Below are 17,190 nucleotides of genomic sequence, written 5' to 3'. Positions count from 1 at the left end.
CAGAGATAAAAAGAGAGAGAGCGAGCCAGAGATAAAAAGAGAGAGAGCGAGCCAGAGATAAAAAGAGAGAGAGCGAGCCAGAGATAAAAAGAGAGAGAGCGAGCCAGAGATAAAAAGAGAGAGAGCGAGCCAGAGATAAAGAGAGAGCGAGCCAGAGATAAAAAGAGAGCGAGCCAGAGATAAAAAGAGAGCGAGCCAGAGATAAAAAGAGAGCGAGCCAGAGATAAAAAGAGAGAGAGCGAGCCAGAGATAAAAAGAGAGAGAGCGAGCCAGAGATAAAAAGAGAGAGAGCGAGCCAGAGATAAAAAGAGAGAGAGCGAGCCAGAGATAAAAAGAGAGAGAGCGAGCCAGAGATAAAAAGAGAGAGAGCGAGCCAGAGATAAAAAGAGAGAGAGCGAGCCAGAGATAAAAAGAGAGAGAGCGAGCCAGAGATAAAAAGAGAGAGAGCGAGCCAGAGATAAAAAGAGAGAGAGCGAGCCAGAGATAAAAAGAGAGAGAGCGAGCCAGAGATAAAAAGAGAGAGAGAGAGAGATAAAAAGAGAGAGAGATAAAAAGAGAGAGAGAGAGAGATAAAAAGAGAGAGAGAGAGATAAAAAGAGAGAGAGAGAGATAAAGAGAGAGAGAGATAAAGAGAGAGAGAGATAAAGAGAGAGAGAGAGATAAAGAGAGAGAGAGATAAAGAGAGAGAGAGAGATAAAGAGAGAGAGAGAGAGCCAGAGAGAGAGAGCCAGAGATAGAGAGAGAGCCAGAGATAGAGAGAGAGCCAGAGATAGAGAGAGAGCCAGAGATAGAGAGAGAGCCAGAGATAGAGAGAGAGCCAGAGATAGAGAGAGAGCCAGAGATAGAGAGAGAGCCAGAGATAGAGAGAGAGCGAGCCAGAGATAAAGAGAGAGAGAGCGAGCCAGAGATAAAAAGAGAGAGAGAAAGAGATAAAAAGAGAGAAAGAGATAAAAAGAGAGAGACAGATAAAAAGAGAGAGAGAGAGACAGATAAAAAGAGAGAGAGAGAGACAGATAAAAAGAGAGAGAGAGAGACAGATAAAAAGAGAGAGAGAGACAGATAAAAAGAGAGAGAGAGACAGATAAAAAGAGAGAGACAGAGATAAAAAGAGAGAGAGCGAGCCAGAGATAAAAAGAGAGAGAGAGACAGATAAAAAGAGAGAGAGAGAGACAGATAAAAAGAGAGAGAGAGAGACAGATAAAAAGAGAGAGAGAGAGACAGATAAAAAGAGAGAGAGAGAGACAGATAAAAAGAGAGAGAGACAGATAAAAAGAGAGAGAGAGAGACAGATAAAAAGAGAGAGAGAGACAGATAAAAAGAGAGAGAGAGAGACAGATAAAAAGAGAGAGAGAGACAGATAAAAAGAGAGAGAGAGACAGATAAAAAGAGAGAGAGAGACAGATAAAAAGAGAGAGAGACAGATAAAAAGAGAGAGAGACAGATAAAAAGAGAGAGAGCGAGACAGAGATAAAAAGAGAGAGAGCGAGCCAGAGATAAAAAGAGAGAGAGCAAGCCAGAGATAAAAAGAGAGAGGGAGCCAGAGATAAAAAGAAAGAGAGCGAGCCAGAGATAAAAAGAGAGAGAGAAAGAGATAAAAAGAGAGAGAGAGAGACAGATAAAAAGAGAGAGAGAGACAGATAAAAAGAGAGAGAGCGAGCCAGAGATAAAAAGAGAGAGAGCGAGCCAGAGATAAAAAGAGAGAGAGAGACAGATAAAAAGAGAGAGAAAGACAGATATAAAAAGAGAGAGAGAGACAGAGATAAAAAGAGAGAGAGCGAGCCAGAGATAAAAAGAGAGAGAGCGAGAGACAGATAAAAAGAGAGAGAGCGAGAGACAGATAAAAAGAGAGAGAGCGAGAGACAGATAAAAAGAGAGAGAGCGAGAGACAGATAAAAAGAGAGAGAGCGAGAGACAGATAAAAAGAGAGAGAGCGAGAGACAGATAAAAAGAGAGAGAGCGAGCCAGAGATAAAAAGAGAGAGAGCGAGCCAGAGATAAAAAGAGAGAGAGCGAGCCAGAGATAAAAAGAGAGAGAGAGAGCCAGAGATAAAAAGAGAGAGAGCGAGCCAGAGATAAAAAGAGAGAGAGCGAGCCAGAGATAAAAAGAGAGAGAGCGAGCCAGAGATAAAAAGATAGAGAGAGAGCCAGAGATAAAAAGATAGAGAGAGAGCCAGAGATAAAAAGATAGAGAGAGAGAGAGCGAGCCAGAGATAAAAAGAGAGAGAGCGAGCCAGAGATAAAAAGAGAGAGAGCGAGCCAGAGATAAAAAGAGAGAGAGCGAGCCAGAGATAAAAAGAGAGAGAGCGAGCCAGAGATAAAAAGAGAGAGAGCGAGCCAGAGATAAAAAGAGAGAGAGCGAGCCAGAGATAAAAAGAGAGAGAGCGAGCCAGAGATAAAAAGAGAGAGAGCGAGCCAGAGATAAAAAGAGAGAGAGCGAGCCAGAGATAAAAAGAGAGAGAGCGAGCCAGAGATAAAAAGAGAGAGAGCGAGCCAGAGATAAAAAGAGAGAGAGCGAGCCAGAGATAAAAAGAGAGAGAGCGAGCCAGAGATAAAAAGAGAGAGAGCGAGCCAGAGATAAAAAGAGAGAGAGCGAGCCAGAGATAAAAAGAGAGAGAGCGAGCCAGAGATAAAAAGAGAGAGAGCGAGCCAGAGATAAAAAGAGAGAGAGCGAGCCAGAGATAAAAAGAGAGAGAGCGAGCCAGAGATAAAAAGAGAGAGAGCGAGCCAGAGATAAAAAGAGAGAGAGCGAGCCAGAGATAAAAAGAGAGAGAGCGAGCCAGAGATAAAAAGAGAGAGAGCGAGCCAGAGATAAAAAGAGAGAGAGCGAGCCAGAGATAAAAAGAGAGAGAGCGAGCCAGAGATAAAAAGAGAGAGAGCGAGCCAGAGATAAAAAGAGAGAGAGCGAGCCAGAGATAAAAAGAGAGAGAGCGAGCCAGAGATAAAAAGAGAGAGAGCGAGCCAGAGATAAAAAGAGAGAGAGCGAGCCAGAGATAAAAAGAGAGAGAGCGAGCCAGAGATAAAAAGAGAGAGAGCGAGCCAGAGATAAAAAGAGAGAGAGCGAGCCAGAGATAAAAAGAGAGAGAGCGAGCCAGAGATAAAAAAAGAGAGAGCCAGAGATAAAAAAAGAGAGAGCGCGAGCCAGAGATAAAAAGAGAGAGAGCGCGAGCCAGAGATAAAAAGAGAGAGAGCGCGAGCCAGAGATAAAAAGAGAGAGAGCGCGAGACAGAGATAAAAAGAGAGAGAGCGCGAGTCAGAGATAAAAAGAGAGAGAGCGCGAGTCAGAGATAAAAAGAGAGAGAGCGAGAGTCAGAGATAAAAAGAGAGAGAGCGCGAGCCAGAGATAAAAAGAGAGAGAGAGACAGATAAAAAGAGAGACAGATAAAAAGAGAGAGATAAAAAGAGAGAGAGCGTGAGCCAGAGATAAAAAGAGAGAGAGCGCGAGCCAGAGATAAAGAGAGAGCGCGAGCCAGAGATAAAAAGAGAGAGAGCGCGAGCCAGAGATAAAAAGAGAGAGAGCGCGAGCCAGAGATAAAAAGAGAGAGAGCGCGAGCCAGAGATAAAAAGAGAGAGAGCGCGAGCCAGAGATAAAAAGAGAGAGAGCGCGAGCCAGAGATAAAAAGAGAGAGAGCGCGAGTCAGAGATAAAAAGAGAGAGAGCGCGAGTCAGAGATAAAAAGAGAGAGAGCGCGAGTCAGAGATAAAAAGAGAGAGAGCGCGAGTCAGAGATAAAAAGAGAGAGAGCGCGAGTCAGAGATAAAAAGAGAGAGAGCGCGAGTCAGAGATAAAAAGAGAGAGAGCGCGAGCCAGAGATAAAAAGAGAGAGAGCGCGAGCCAGAGATAAAAAGAGAGAGAGCGCGAGCCAGAGATAAAAAGAGAGAGAGCGCGAGTCAGAGATAAAAAGAGAGAGAGCGCGAGCCAGAGATAAAAAGAGAGAGAGCGCGAGTCAGAGATAAAAAGAGAGAGAGCGCGAGCCAGAGATAAAAAGAGAGAGAGCGCGAGCCAGAGATAAAAAGAGAGAGAGCGCGAGCCAGAGATAAAAAGAGAGAGAGCGCGAGCCAGAGATAAAAAGAGAGAGAGCGCGAGCCAGAGATAAAAAGAGAGAGAGAGACAGATAAAAAGAGAGAGCCAGAGATAAAAAGAGAGCGAGCCAGAGATAAAAAGAGAGAGAGCGAGCCAGAGATAAAGAGAGAGCGCGAGCCAGAGATAAAGAGAGAGCGCGAGCCAGAGATAAAGAGAGAGCGCGAGCCAGAGATAAAGAGAGAGCGCGAGCCAGAGATAAAGAGAGAGCGCGAGCCAGAGATAAAGAGAGAGCGCGAGCCAGAGATAAAGAGAGAGCGCGAGCCAGAGATAAAGAGAGAGCGCGAGCCAGAGATAAAGAGAGAGCGCGAGCCAGAGATAAAGAGAGAGCGCGAGCCAGAGATAAAGAGAGAGCGCGAGCCAGAGATAAAGAGGGAGCGAGACATTAAAGAGGCTTGAAAACGGTTCGGTCACGTGGGCTGATTTTTGGGATCCCTGGAGCGCCGCCGCCTGTTTCTTCCATCTTTATGCAGCAATACTTTAGTGGTGCGAGTTCACTGCTCCAGTTTTCTATCCCAGATAGATGATTCTACTCTCTCTCTTCCTTGTCAGATGATGATGTGACCGTCCGCCGCTCGTCCATGTAAATATTAATCATGTGAAAGGAATGGTAGGAAAGAAAAAAAAAAAAAAGTCTATGTTGCTTGTCTCCTCCATCCTCCCCGGCTGCTGCTACAATACGGGTCACTGAGACGAGACAGGTGAGAAATATGTATTCGCACAGCCGGCGCCGCCATCCGGGCATCTGACGCTGTATAATTCCAGCTAGACGAGCGAGGGTAAGTGATAATTACATGAAGGCTAATAACATTTAAGAAAGGAATAAGATTATCTCTAGCAGCGGCAATTAATTTTTTCAGATCAAGGTTGGAGGGGGAGGGGAGGCGCTGACAGCAGGAAGATGCGGACGTCCTTTGTGGGAGCGCAGCTCCGGGTGTCCCTTTCCTTGCAGGTTGCTGGTGACAGGACTGAGTGATGGCGACATCCTGGTAACGTCAGCAGAAAAAGAAGGCACGTACACAAAGTAAAAGGGGATGTCGGCCTGAGATCACTCAATCACTTGTATCCTGCATCCATGTGGTTAAACTTGGGGGATCAGAGTGATCTCCAATCCCGGCATTCACAGGCAAGTGCCGGCTGTACAACAGTCAGCGCCAGTTTCTGGGCCTAGAAGACCCCAGGACGGTCTAGGGAAATGGACCACTAGACTTCATACTAGACCAGCAGTCAAGTCACCAATCGGCGGTGGCCGGACGGGAGCAAAGAGAACCGCCTCTTACAATCAGGTTCTTCTTTTGATTAGCCAGCCTGACACCACGTCATCATTGCGCCAGGTTGGCTAATCAATAGAAAGAGGTACCATTCGGTTCTCAGGCCTCCCGTCCAGCGACCACAGATTACAAACTTGGCCACTGGACTGGGTCCTGCAAAATCGACTTGCATCAACTCTTCAGACCCCCTACATTTATAGACTACCCCCTTTAAAGAGTTACACGCGAGATCACCTGTCCTGATCGACTCGCATCAACTCTTCAGACCCCCTAAATTTATAGACTACCCCCTTTAAAGGGTTACAAGCGAGATCATCTGCCCTGATCGACTCGCATCAACTCTTCAGACCCCCTAAATTTATAGACTACCCCCTTTAAAGGGTTACAAGCGAGATCACCTGCCCTGATCGACTCGCATCAACTCTTCAGACCCCCTAAATTTATAGACTACTCTCAATCTCCAAGAGATGTAGAGGGATCCTTTGGGATCCAAATACATCGACCACAGTGGCTGCAAACGGGCGTGCTGGATACGACAAAGATCTCCGCCGAAAAAAGGCAGTGGGCGTTATCGATGGGATCAATGCAAAATTGTTAACTGTGCTTGATCTGTGGGAGCATGCTGGGAGTTGTAGTTTCACACCAGCTGGCATCTGGGGAGTTTACAGAAGATTAACGCATAGTCCAGACATATTCCAATTTTCATATAGAGAGCAGACAGAAAATAAGTTACCCCAACCGAGCAGAGACGACGCTGGAGTCACCCGACCTCCAGCCATGCAGATATTTATTACTGTAACACGGTGCTGGGGCCATCGGGGATTGATCATGCCGTAATTCAGCTTGTCACCGCCCTGGAGTGTTTGTCTTTATAATAAATCCAAGGCGCAGAGTAATGATGGAGAGACCCAATCATCAAGGGGACGCAGCACAGAGGCTGCATGTTAATATGTCTCAGGGCCTGAAGGCTGCTGCAATTACAAATCCGAATAAAATGAAGCATTCACCAGAGCGGCGCTCATCCCCACCATCGCTAAATCCTTTTAGAATATTTATGTCTTCCGGAGCAGAGACTGACATTGGCCCCAAACCAGAAAGCAAAAAAGAAGAGGGATCATTTTTTAAATAAGAACTTGTGGATCTGTAATTGTGCTTTACAGCCAATTAAAGGGAGGGTGGAGTAGGTGGAGCTCTGGTACATAAAAATAAGGCAGCAGTTCAATATTTGGGGTAATGGTATTGCCAAGAGTGAAGAAGAAAAAAAAGCAAATTCTCACAAAAAATAATTAAAAAAATATGTAATTTTTATTATAACCAGCAGGTGTCCTCGTAATCACAGTAAAGTTCACTGGTGACACCTTGTGGACAATAGTGGTTGCTACACTAAATCACACCTGTGCAATAAATGGGATAAAGGCCCCATAAACACAACAGTAAAGTCAGTCAAAAGTGTCGATTTCTGCATTGGCTGGCCAGATAATGTGTATGGGGGCCAACAGATAACGTCGGCAGAGATAAGCAGCTGCCAAAGGTTTTCAACAGCCGCTTTATCCCCCCACACTCACCGGCCCGAGGCGACCGTTCATGTGTACATGGGGAGTTGAGAGTCACCAATCGTGAGAATTAATAGGTTAATTCAGTGTTGCGGCTCTGTCTTTCCTCTGCACCGCAGCGCCCCAGACGCCCGGCCACGCAGCCAAGAAAAGCCACTTTCACATCAGGTAGTCAGAAAATAATAGGAGCAGGCACTACACTAAACCAGCGCTGCATCCCCTTTACTGTCAGGAGCAATAGGGGTCCCCAAGGTCGGCCCCCAGGATTATAAAGCGATGGCTTATCAGAGGAATATGCTAAGATGATGGGAGTTTCCTTCTAACTAGGCGTCAGCTGTGCACAGCGGTCTATAATCGGAGCTGCCCCTTATATGATGCCGCAGGTATCTCCCCCTACCTGACTGCATCTCTGACCTTTATGCTGGCAGACAAGTCTCACTCACCAGGTGTTCAGCCCTCCTGCGCTCCTGGTTCGTGTAGTTCTTCTCACGAAGGACGGCAGAGCTGTACTGCTCCTGCGCTGCCTCCCGCTCTCTCTTGGCAATACGGGCCAGTTCCTCCTGGATGATGGCTTGCTCCTTCTCATATCTGCAAAAGACACAAAATTCAAGGATCGCTCAAAAATAGGAAAACCCAAATGGTGGACGGCAAACCAAATCTGCACCCTGCAGACCTGACGCCATGCGTGCACTGCGGGAGAACTACTGGAACAGTCGGGCAAGCTAGGTCGGCAGACTGGACCATACTGTAATTTTAGGAGTCTAGTCTTGGGTCTGAATTCATTTTCAGAATCTGAGGAACATAATATCAGCAGAATGTTCTCTCCTTTTTGTCTACGTCCTTCAAAGAATTGCCCCCTGATGAAGCTATTTTCCAGAGGCGAAACGCATGGAGGCACATCGTGCGGACTGATGAGTATCCTATGACACGTGTGGTTCTTTATGTTTTTTCTGGTTACTTGATTTTGAAGGAATCTGTATAATCCATATATATGAGGACCTCGTTATAAGGTGGGCACATGTTATATGTTTAGGACTATTTGATTATTTTATCTTTGTAATACTCTGTGTTGTGTTTATCGATTTAGGTTGACAATGGTGGATAACTTTAGTTACCCTTGGGTATTTTCTGTTCCTATATACTGTATTATTTCTTTAATATCTTTTGGCATAAAGTGGGCTTTAATACGGATAGCCACCATTGAGCGGGGGTGCCATGTTATGCTTTTCCCTAGGGAGCCATCATCTGCGGCTTAGGTAGGAGACAGCGCCGGGGTTTCCTCTCTATCACATTACACACCTCACCATTGTGATCTTTTCACTTGATTGGGTTTTGTAACTTTCCGCTGATCTCTTACGGGTTTTATGGTGGTTTGTTCTTGACGTTGTGTGTTTTTAGTATATCTAATACATCTTGATTTTAGGGGATTTTTCTCATTAGCCTTCAATAATATTTATGCTTGTAGAAGTTTCTGAATTAATTTTAAGGGTCTGGTCTGAAGTCTAAAAGTGGAAAAAAAAAAGTTGTCCATCTCGAGAAAATAGCTGATATTAATGTTTTAAAAGAAGAAAAAGGTTAAAGGGGTTATCAACTACTGGACGGCCCCTAATTAACTCCATCACAACCTTGGGATTTTCCGTTTTTTTTTGCTCCCTTTCTTCCCAGAGCCATAACTTTTTTTATTTTTCAGTCAATATGGCCGTGTGAGGGCTTGTTTGTTTGCGGGACGAGTTGTACTTTGGAACGACTTCACTGGTTTGACCATATCATGCACTGGAAAACTGGAAAACGGGAAAACAAAATTCCAAGTGCGGTGAAATTGCAAAAAAAGTGCAATTCTACAGTTGTTTTTTTTATTTTTGCCACATTCACTAAATGCTAGAACTGAGCTGCCATTATGATTCTCCAGGTCATTACGGGTTCGCAGATACCAAACATGTATAGGTTCTTTTTTATTTAAGTGGTGAAAAAAAAGTCTGTGAAAAAAAAATGGCGCAATTTTCCGAGACCCATACCATCTCCATTTTTTGGGCTCTGGGGCCGGGTGAGGGCTTATGTTTTGCACGCCGAGCTGACGTTTTTATTGATACCATTTTGGGGTAGATAAGATGTTTTGATCGCCCGTTATTGAATCTTAATGCAATGTTGTGGCGCCCAAAAAAAACTTAATTCTAGAGTTTGGATTTTGTTCTCGTTACGCCGTTTACCAATCGGATTAATTCTTTTTATATATTGATAGATCGGGCGATTCTGAACGCTGCGATACCAAATATGTGTATGTGTGTTTTTTTATTTAATTTTGAATGGGGCGAAAGGGGGGTGATTTGAACATTTATATATTTTTAAAAACATTTTTTCTCTACTTTTTACCTGCTTCCATAGTTTCCATGGGAGACTAGAAGCTGCGATCCTCCGATCGCCTGTGCTACACATAGCTGCAGCCCTGCTATGTGTAGCAGGATTGATCATCTGCTATGAAAACCGGCCAGGGGGCGCCGCTCATAGCAGATTGTCATAGCCTATCACATGGGGTCTCCTGCAGACCCTGGATTGTCATGCCAACCCATGGGCGCCCCACGATCATGTGACAGGGTTGCGGATGGGCGGGTCTTATGATACACTTCCGGTAAAGGCGAATTAAATGCTGTTGTCAGAGATTGACAGAGGCATTTAACTAGTTAACAGCTGCGGGTGGATTGCGATTCCACCCGTGGCTGTCATGGCCACATGTCAGCTGATCAGATCAGCTGTCATGTGCCTGAAAACATGCGGGCTCAGCGCCAGAGCCAGCGCCAAAGGCAGGGACACAACCTATGATGTACCTATACGTCATAGGTCATGAAGGAGTTAAAGCTCCACTCTAGTGTTTTTTTTTTTTTTATTGCAGCGCTGGAGTGGTGCTTCCAAGGTCTGATACTCAGTACCTGCCACTGTCTTCACCGTCTATCAGAGCCGCTCCCGTTTGTGATCAGTGTTTTCTGGAGCGCGCTGGAGGTCACAACTCAATACAAGTCTATGTGGGTCTCGTTCTTTCTGTCATAGACTTGCATTGAGAACTTGTGACGTAGCTTCTGACCAGTTAGAAGCTGCAGTGACAAAATGGTGCAGCGAGACCGGAGTGGCGCCAAAAGAAGGTGAAGATGGCCGCGGGTGAGTATAAGACAGGGGGCAGGGACCTTCGTTTACTTGCACCACTCCAGCTAAAATAAACGCTGGAGTGGAGCTTTAAATACTACAGTGTCCCATATAAGAAAAACAACACATACTTGTCTCCCAAGCTGGCGCCACTGTATCTGCCAGGGCTCACGAGACACTGTTATGTCACGTGTCAGTGCTGCACGATTGCCAGGAATCAAGTGTATCAATGGAATTTTTTTCTTTTTCCCCTTTAAGCTCATTGAAAACTTTTTTTCAAGCCAGACGACGCCTATAATTTTAGAGCTGTGATCTGGCATCTGAATCAGGTCTGAACTTTATCATCAATGATAAACAATAATAGAAATAAATCTCAATGTAAATAGTTCTACGAAGTTTCCAAAAGTTTAAAGAGACGACATCTTCACTGTTTGGGGAACTTTGCTAAAAGGAGTTAAGAACGAAGCGAACTGGAAATAAGCAGAAATATTAATGCAGCTTTGGATGTGACTGGAGTAATAATTATTTTACAAGCTGTGAAAAGCAAAATATTTGCAGTAGATTTCGGTACAAGTCCCCTCCTAGTTTGGGATACACAAACACTGACCTCCTGTATAGCTCGTCCTCGGCATACGTGGGCTGCCGGGCTCCTCCTGTAGACGATCGCTGAGAGCCTGGAATTACAGGGAACTCGTTACTCCGTGTACAGACAAGGCCCGGCCGCCAGGTGCAGCACTCGGATATATCCTACCTTTGTCTTGTGATTCCGGCTGCCCCCTGGAAGGTAAAGTCTGATCCGATGGGTTGGTCCCCGACGTCCTATTTTGCTCCCCTCGCTGCAGTTCTTTCATACGATTTACAATGTCGTCAGAAAGCTGAAGGATGAACAATTGGAGAAATTTAAGTTACTTCTCAAGTCTTTTCCCCCATTCTTTACACTGCAGCTATGTACTAGAAACAAATGAGCTTTAGTAAAGAATATCCTGGAGAGCTCTGATCTAAGACAGACCCCAAACTGGTGTCAAGTCCGCGCCCAATACGCCTTGCAGGACCACGCTGTGCACTGCACATGCGGTGCAGGCTCAGGAGCCGTGTTATTATACACCTGCTGCAGTTTAAGCCCTTGGACGCAGCTGTCAATTGCAACAGAGGCCTTTAAATAGTTGGAAATGGCAGAAGAGTGTCCTTTCCGACGCCTATGGTATAGTAATGGCAGCCGGGGGCTACAGAAAGCCTGTGTCTGCCATGTTTGTACACCTGGCTGGGATTTATAAATGAAAATGAGAATAAGAAAAAAAAAAATACAATAATGAAATATAAATACCCAAAAATCAAATAAAAAAATACTAAAAATCTGTACAAAAAAAAATGACAAATACCCAAAAATAAAAATAAAAAATCTGTGCAAAAAAAATAAAAATAATGAAAAATACTCAAAATAAAAGAAAAAAAACATATAATGAAAGATACCCCAAAAAAAAATAAAATAAAAAAAGATTAAAATCTGTGCAAAAAAAGAATGAAAAATAAAAAAAAAGTTAAATCTGTGCAAAAAGAAAAAATATATATATAATAATGAAAAATACCCTACAATAAAAAAGACTAAAATCTGTGCAACAAAATGAAAAATACAGAAAAAATAAAAAAAATAAAATAAAATCTATGCAAAAAATGAAAAAAAATATATGAAAAATACCCCAAAATACTAAAATCTGTGTAAAAAAATGTTCCTATAACGGGTGCTGAAGAGAGAAATGTGCGCCATATACCAAAGGAAAAAAAATAATTATGTGACCCCTCAGGACAGATTTTCGGGCCTTTGTTTCCATTCACTGACAGCGAAGAGAAACCCTGCAAAAAGGTGATAAAAAGTGACCGGCGACTTTTTTTTCTGTATTTTGGAGTCAGATGAGGAGAGGGGGGAGGGGCGGTGATATTTTGCGCCGGGGCGGTGATAGTTTTCTGCCGCGTCCAAGGATTCTGTCGGGTTGGCGCAATTTTTCCCATCATGCAAAGCAACACTGTTAATAAATGCAAATATAAAATATATATATATATATATATATATATATATATATATATATATATATATATATATACACACAGCACATTATATATCATTTAGATACACACTGCACAGAGATAGATATTTATATAGAACATTATATACACTAGATAGATAGATATATAATACACACACAGTACAGGCATATTTGGGGGCAGGCCCCCTCTCCATCCCCCCTGCTCTCACCCTGACTCCTCGCAGCACCTGCACCCGCTCCTCCTCATCCAGCCCGTAGGACACCCGCCGGCCGCTGCTCTCGGTTCCCCCCATTATCGTCTCCACAGTAACCACCGTGCCCCAGACTGACAGGACAGGACTCCGCATGCGCAGAACGTTCGTCAACCATGGGACACAGTAAAAAGCCTCCAGCCAATGGCAATGAAGCTTTGCCTGTCCGCCAATCCCAGTAGAGCAGGAAGAAGCGTGGAACGCCGGGAGTTGTAGTCCTTGTGAGCTGTGGTTATTATTGCTTGGTGCTTTTAATAAGAGTCTCATGACTGATCCTGACTCATTGATTTACTGGGAGATAAAACAATAAAGTGTTCAGGCTCAAGGGCAGAAGATTTATGTTTATTGTAACTTCTTATTTAGGCGCTGTCTGATCTTAATTTATTTGAATCTGTTGCGGGGCGGCTCTGTAGACGCTTGTCCCCCAATATTAATGACACATTTTTTTAGAGATCTGATGCTCCACTGATAACAAAAATCAGACTAATATGCAAATTAAGCTAGTAGTGCACTAGAGGTGTGTCCGTCTGCTTCTTACAGGTGCATTGACACGCCCTCCCCAATCCCACCCAGAAGGGTCACTTCTGATCTCTTCATCTGCTGTAGTAAAATGTATTTTTGCCAATTTTTCATTCATCTTTGAGCAGCAATACATTTCTGTTATAATTTATGGCAATTTTTTGGAAACTAGCCGAAAAAATTCCAAAAGTTGCATCATTTTTGCTTTGGTCGACAAAAAAAAAATTATCGCTTTTATTTGCAAGAAAATTAGTGTACAGAGTATGAGTTATCCCCCCATCCCCTATATATGAGTTATCCCTCCATCCCCATGTATGAGTTATCCCCCCATCCCCTATGTATGAGTTATCTCCCATCCCCATGTATGAGTTATCCCACCATCCTCTATGTATGAGTTATCCCTCCATCTCCATGTATGAGTTATCCCTCTATCTCCATGTATGAGTTATCCCTCCATCTCCATGTATGAGTTAACTCATACATGGAGATGGAGGGATAACTCATACATAGGGGATGGGGGGATAACTCATACATAGGGGATGGGGGATAACTCATACATGGGGATGGGGGGATAACTCATACATAGAGGATGGTGGGATAACTCATACATGGGGATGGGAGATAACTCATACATAGGGGATGGGGGGATAACTCATACATGGGGATGGAGGGATAACTCATATATAGGGGATGGGGGGATAACTCATACTCTGTACACTAATTTTCTTGCAAATAAAAGCGATAAAAAAAAAATTATCGCTTTTATTTGCAAGAAAATTAGTGTACAGAGTATGAGTTATCCCCCCATCCCCTATATATGAGTTATCCCTCCATCCCCATGTATGAGTTATCCCCCCATCCCCTATGTATGAGTTATCTCCCATCCCCATGTATGAGTTATCCCACCATCCTCTATGTATGAGTTATCCCCCCATCCCCATGTATGAGTTATCTCCCATCCCCATGTATGAGTTATCCCACCATCCTCTATGTATGAGTTATCCCTCCATCTCCATGTATGAGTTATCCCTCCATCTCCATGTATGAGTTATCCCTCTATCTCCATGTATGAGTTAACTCATACATGGAGATGGAGGGATAACTCATACATAGGGGATGGGGGGATAACTCATACATAGGGGATGGGGGATAACTCATACATGGGGATGGGGGGATAACTCATACATAGAGGATGGTGGGATAACTCATACATGGGGATGGGAGATAACTCATACATAGGGGATGGGGGGATAACTCATACATGGGGATGGAGGGATAACTCATATATAGGGGATGGGGGGATAACTCATACTCTGTACACTAATTTTCTTGCAAATAAAAGCGATAATTTTTTTTTTATCGCTTTTATTTGCAAGAAAATTAGTGTACAGAGTATGAGTTATCCCCCCATCCCCTATATATGAGTTATCCCTCCATCCCCATGTATGAGTTATCCCCCCATCCCCTATGTATGAGTTATCTCCCATCCCCATGTATGAGTTATCCCACCATCCTCTATGTATGAGTTATCCCCCCATCCCCATGTATGAGTTATCCCCCATCCCCTATGTATGAGTTATCCCCCCATCCCCTATGTATGAGTTATCCCTCCATCTCCATGTATGAGTTAACTCATACATGGAGATGGAGGGATAACTCATACATGGAGATGGAGGGATAACTCATACATGGAGATGGAGGGATAACTCATACATAGAGGATGGTGGGATAACTCATACATGGGGATGGGAGATAACTCATACATGGAGATGGAGGGATATCTCCCATCCCCATGTATGAGTTATCCCACCATCCTCTATGTATGAGTTATCCCTCCATCCCCATGTATGAGTTATCCCCCATCCCCTATGTATGAGTTATCCCCCCATCCCCTATGTATGAGTTATCCCCCATCCCCTATGTATGAGTTATCCCCCATCCCCTATGTATGAGTTATCCTTCCATCTCCTATGTATGAGTTATCCCTCCATCTCCATGTATGAGTTATCCCTCCATCTCCATGTATGAGTTATCCCTCCATCTCCATGTATGAGATATCTCCCATCCCCATGTATGAGTTATCCCCCCATTCCCATGTATGAGTTATCCCCATGTATGAGTTATCCCCCCATCCCCTATGTATGAGTTGTCCTCCCATCCCCTATGTATGAGTTATCCCTCCATCTCCATGTATGAGTTATCCCCCCATCCCCATGTATGAGTTATCCCTCCATCTCCTATGTATGAGTTATCCCTCCATCTCCTATGTATGAGTTATCCCTCCATCTCCATGTATGAGTTATCCCTCCATCTCCATGTATGAGTTATCCCTCCATCTCCATGTATGAGATATCTCCCATCCCCATGTATGAGTTATCCCCCCATTCCCATGTATGAGTTATCCCCATGTATGAGTTATCCCCCCATCCCCTATGTATGAGTTGTCCCCCCATCCCCTATGTATGAGTTATCCCTCCATCTCCATGTATGAGTTATCCCCCCATCCCCTATGTATGAGTTATCCCTCCATCTCCTATGTATGAGTTATCCCTCCATCTCCATGTATGAGTTATCCCTCCATCTCCATGTATGAGTTATCCCTCCATCTCCATGTATGAGATATCTCCCATCCCCATGTATAAGTTATCCCCCCATTCCCATGTATGAGTTATCCCCATGTATGAGTTATCCCCCCATCCCCTATGTATGAGTTGTCCCCCCATCGCCTAAGTATGAGTTATCGCTCCATCTCCATGTATGAGTTATCCCCCCATCCCCATGTATGAGTTATCCCCCCATTCCCATGTATGAGTTATCCCCCCATCCCCATTTATGAGTTATCCCCCCATTCCCTATGTATAAGACTCCACTGGGGGCCTCCCAACCCATCACTTTGATTATGCTATGCTCTCTCTTGGCTATGATGTAAGGATTAATCACTCGGGATCTGAGGTTCCTCCAAACCCAGGGAGTAGGGCGGACTATTGACGTTCTTTAAGGCCACGTTCACGTGCAGTATTTGATCAGTATTTTACATCAGCGTTTTAAAATCAGAGAAAAAGTATAACAGAAACACGTCCCCGCTTCTGCATTTTCCTGGTTTGAGCGTACAAATACTGATGAAAAATACTGCCCAAATGGTGAACGTGGTGGCCAAAGGAGTTTAGCAGCTGCAATGGAATCTATTGATAAGGATGAGCATCTGTCGTATCCCTTAATGATATGACGGGGGTAGCCCAAAGCCAGAGCTCCCATCTCGGGATTGTTGAAGGTCCCAGTGATTAAGGGAATAGCGCTTTAAATTTTTCCTGTTGTCTAGGGATAAAAATAGGGGGGAGGGGCCCTGTTTAGAACTTTTATCTCTTGGCCATGGAAAAGTGTGGTTACAAAGACCATTTCTCACTTTGGAGGACCCGTCCTGCCCTGGGATCCAATGATGTGAATATGTAGAGCCTCTTTTCTCCAGTGATGGCGCTGTATCAAAATATTGCCAGGTTTTCAAATAGATCACAACTGTAGATCCCACCAGGGCGACACTTTTTTTTTTCTTTTTATCTGCAATAACGAACCCTCAACAAAAAAAAAAAAAATGCATTTGCTCCTGCCTTACTAATCAAGTGCTATATACCGCCATATGTATGTATGATATACACACGTGGTCAAAATTGTTGGTACCCCTCATTTATTGAAAGAAAAACCCACAATGGTCACAGAAATAACTTGAATCTGACAAAAGTAATAATAAATTAAAAATCTATGAAAATTAAGAAATGAAAGTCAGACATTGCTTTTCTGCTTCCAGAGAATTAAAAAAAAAATTAAACTCATGAAATCGGCCTGGACAAAAATGATGGTACCCCTGAAAATAATGTGACAAAAGGGACATGGTAAATCAAGTTGTGTCCGCTAATTAGCATCACAGGTGTCTACAATCTTGTAATCAGTCAGTGGGCCTGTATATAGGGCTACAGATACTCACTGTGCTGTTTGGTGATATGGTGTGTACCACACTCAACATGGACCAGAAGAAGCAAACGAAAGAGTTGTCTCAGGAGATTAGAAAGAAAATTATAGGCAAGAATGCTAAAGGTAAAGGTTATAAGACCATCTCCAAGCAGCTTGATGTTCCTGTGACTACAGTTGCACATATTATTCAGAAATTTAAGATCCATGGGACTGTAGCCAACCTCCCTGGACGTGGCCGCAGGAGGAAAATTGATGACAAATCAAAGAGACGGATAATATGAATAGTAACTAAAGAGCCCAGGAAAACTTCTAAAGAGATTAAAGGTGAACTTCAAGCTCAAGGAACATCGGTGTCAGATCGCACCATCCGTCATTGTT

The 17,190-nt window shown here is 43.8% G+C and overlaps 1 protein-coding gene across 3 annotated transcripts in view; it reads right to left on the bottom strand.

The window, feature by feature from the left end:
- The window catches only part of CHCHD6 (coiled-coil-helix-coiled-coil-helix domain containing 6), a 363,492-nt gene extending 351,027 nt beyond the window's left edge, over positions 1-12,465 (bottom strand). The window contains exons 1-4 of one of the 3 annotated variants that reach the window (XM_073644940.1): positions 12,286-12,465; positions 10,786-10,909; positions 10,642-10,708; positions 7,343-7,487 (exon numbers count right to left, since the gene is read on the bottom strand). In XM_073644940.1, the coding sequence (XP_073501041.1) occupies positions 7,343-7,487; positions 10,642-10,708; positions 10,786-10,909; positions 12,286-12,423 (474 nt within the window). In that variant the 5' untranslated portion in view covers positions 12,424-12,465. The remainder of the gene's footprint in view (positions 1-7,342; positions 7,488-10,641; positions 10,709-10,785; positions 10,910-12,285) is intronic. The other 2 variants (XM_073644942.1, XM_073644941.1) reach the window with 2 other exon arrangements.
- Positions 12,466-17,190: the final 4,725 nt, after the last annotated feature.

This window comes from Phyllobates terribilis, unplaced genomic scaffold (assembly GCF_046119375.1).
Source record: "Phyllobates terribilis strain yellow unplaced genomic scaffold, ASM4611937v1 Scaffold_8__6_contigs__length_399053987, whole genome shotgun sequence".
Lineage (NCBI taxonomy): Eukaryota > Metazoa > Chordata > Amphibia > Anura > Dendrobatidae > Phyllobates > Phyllobates terribilis.
This window is presented reverse-complemented; position numbering and strand designations above follow the sequence as displayed.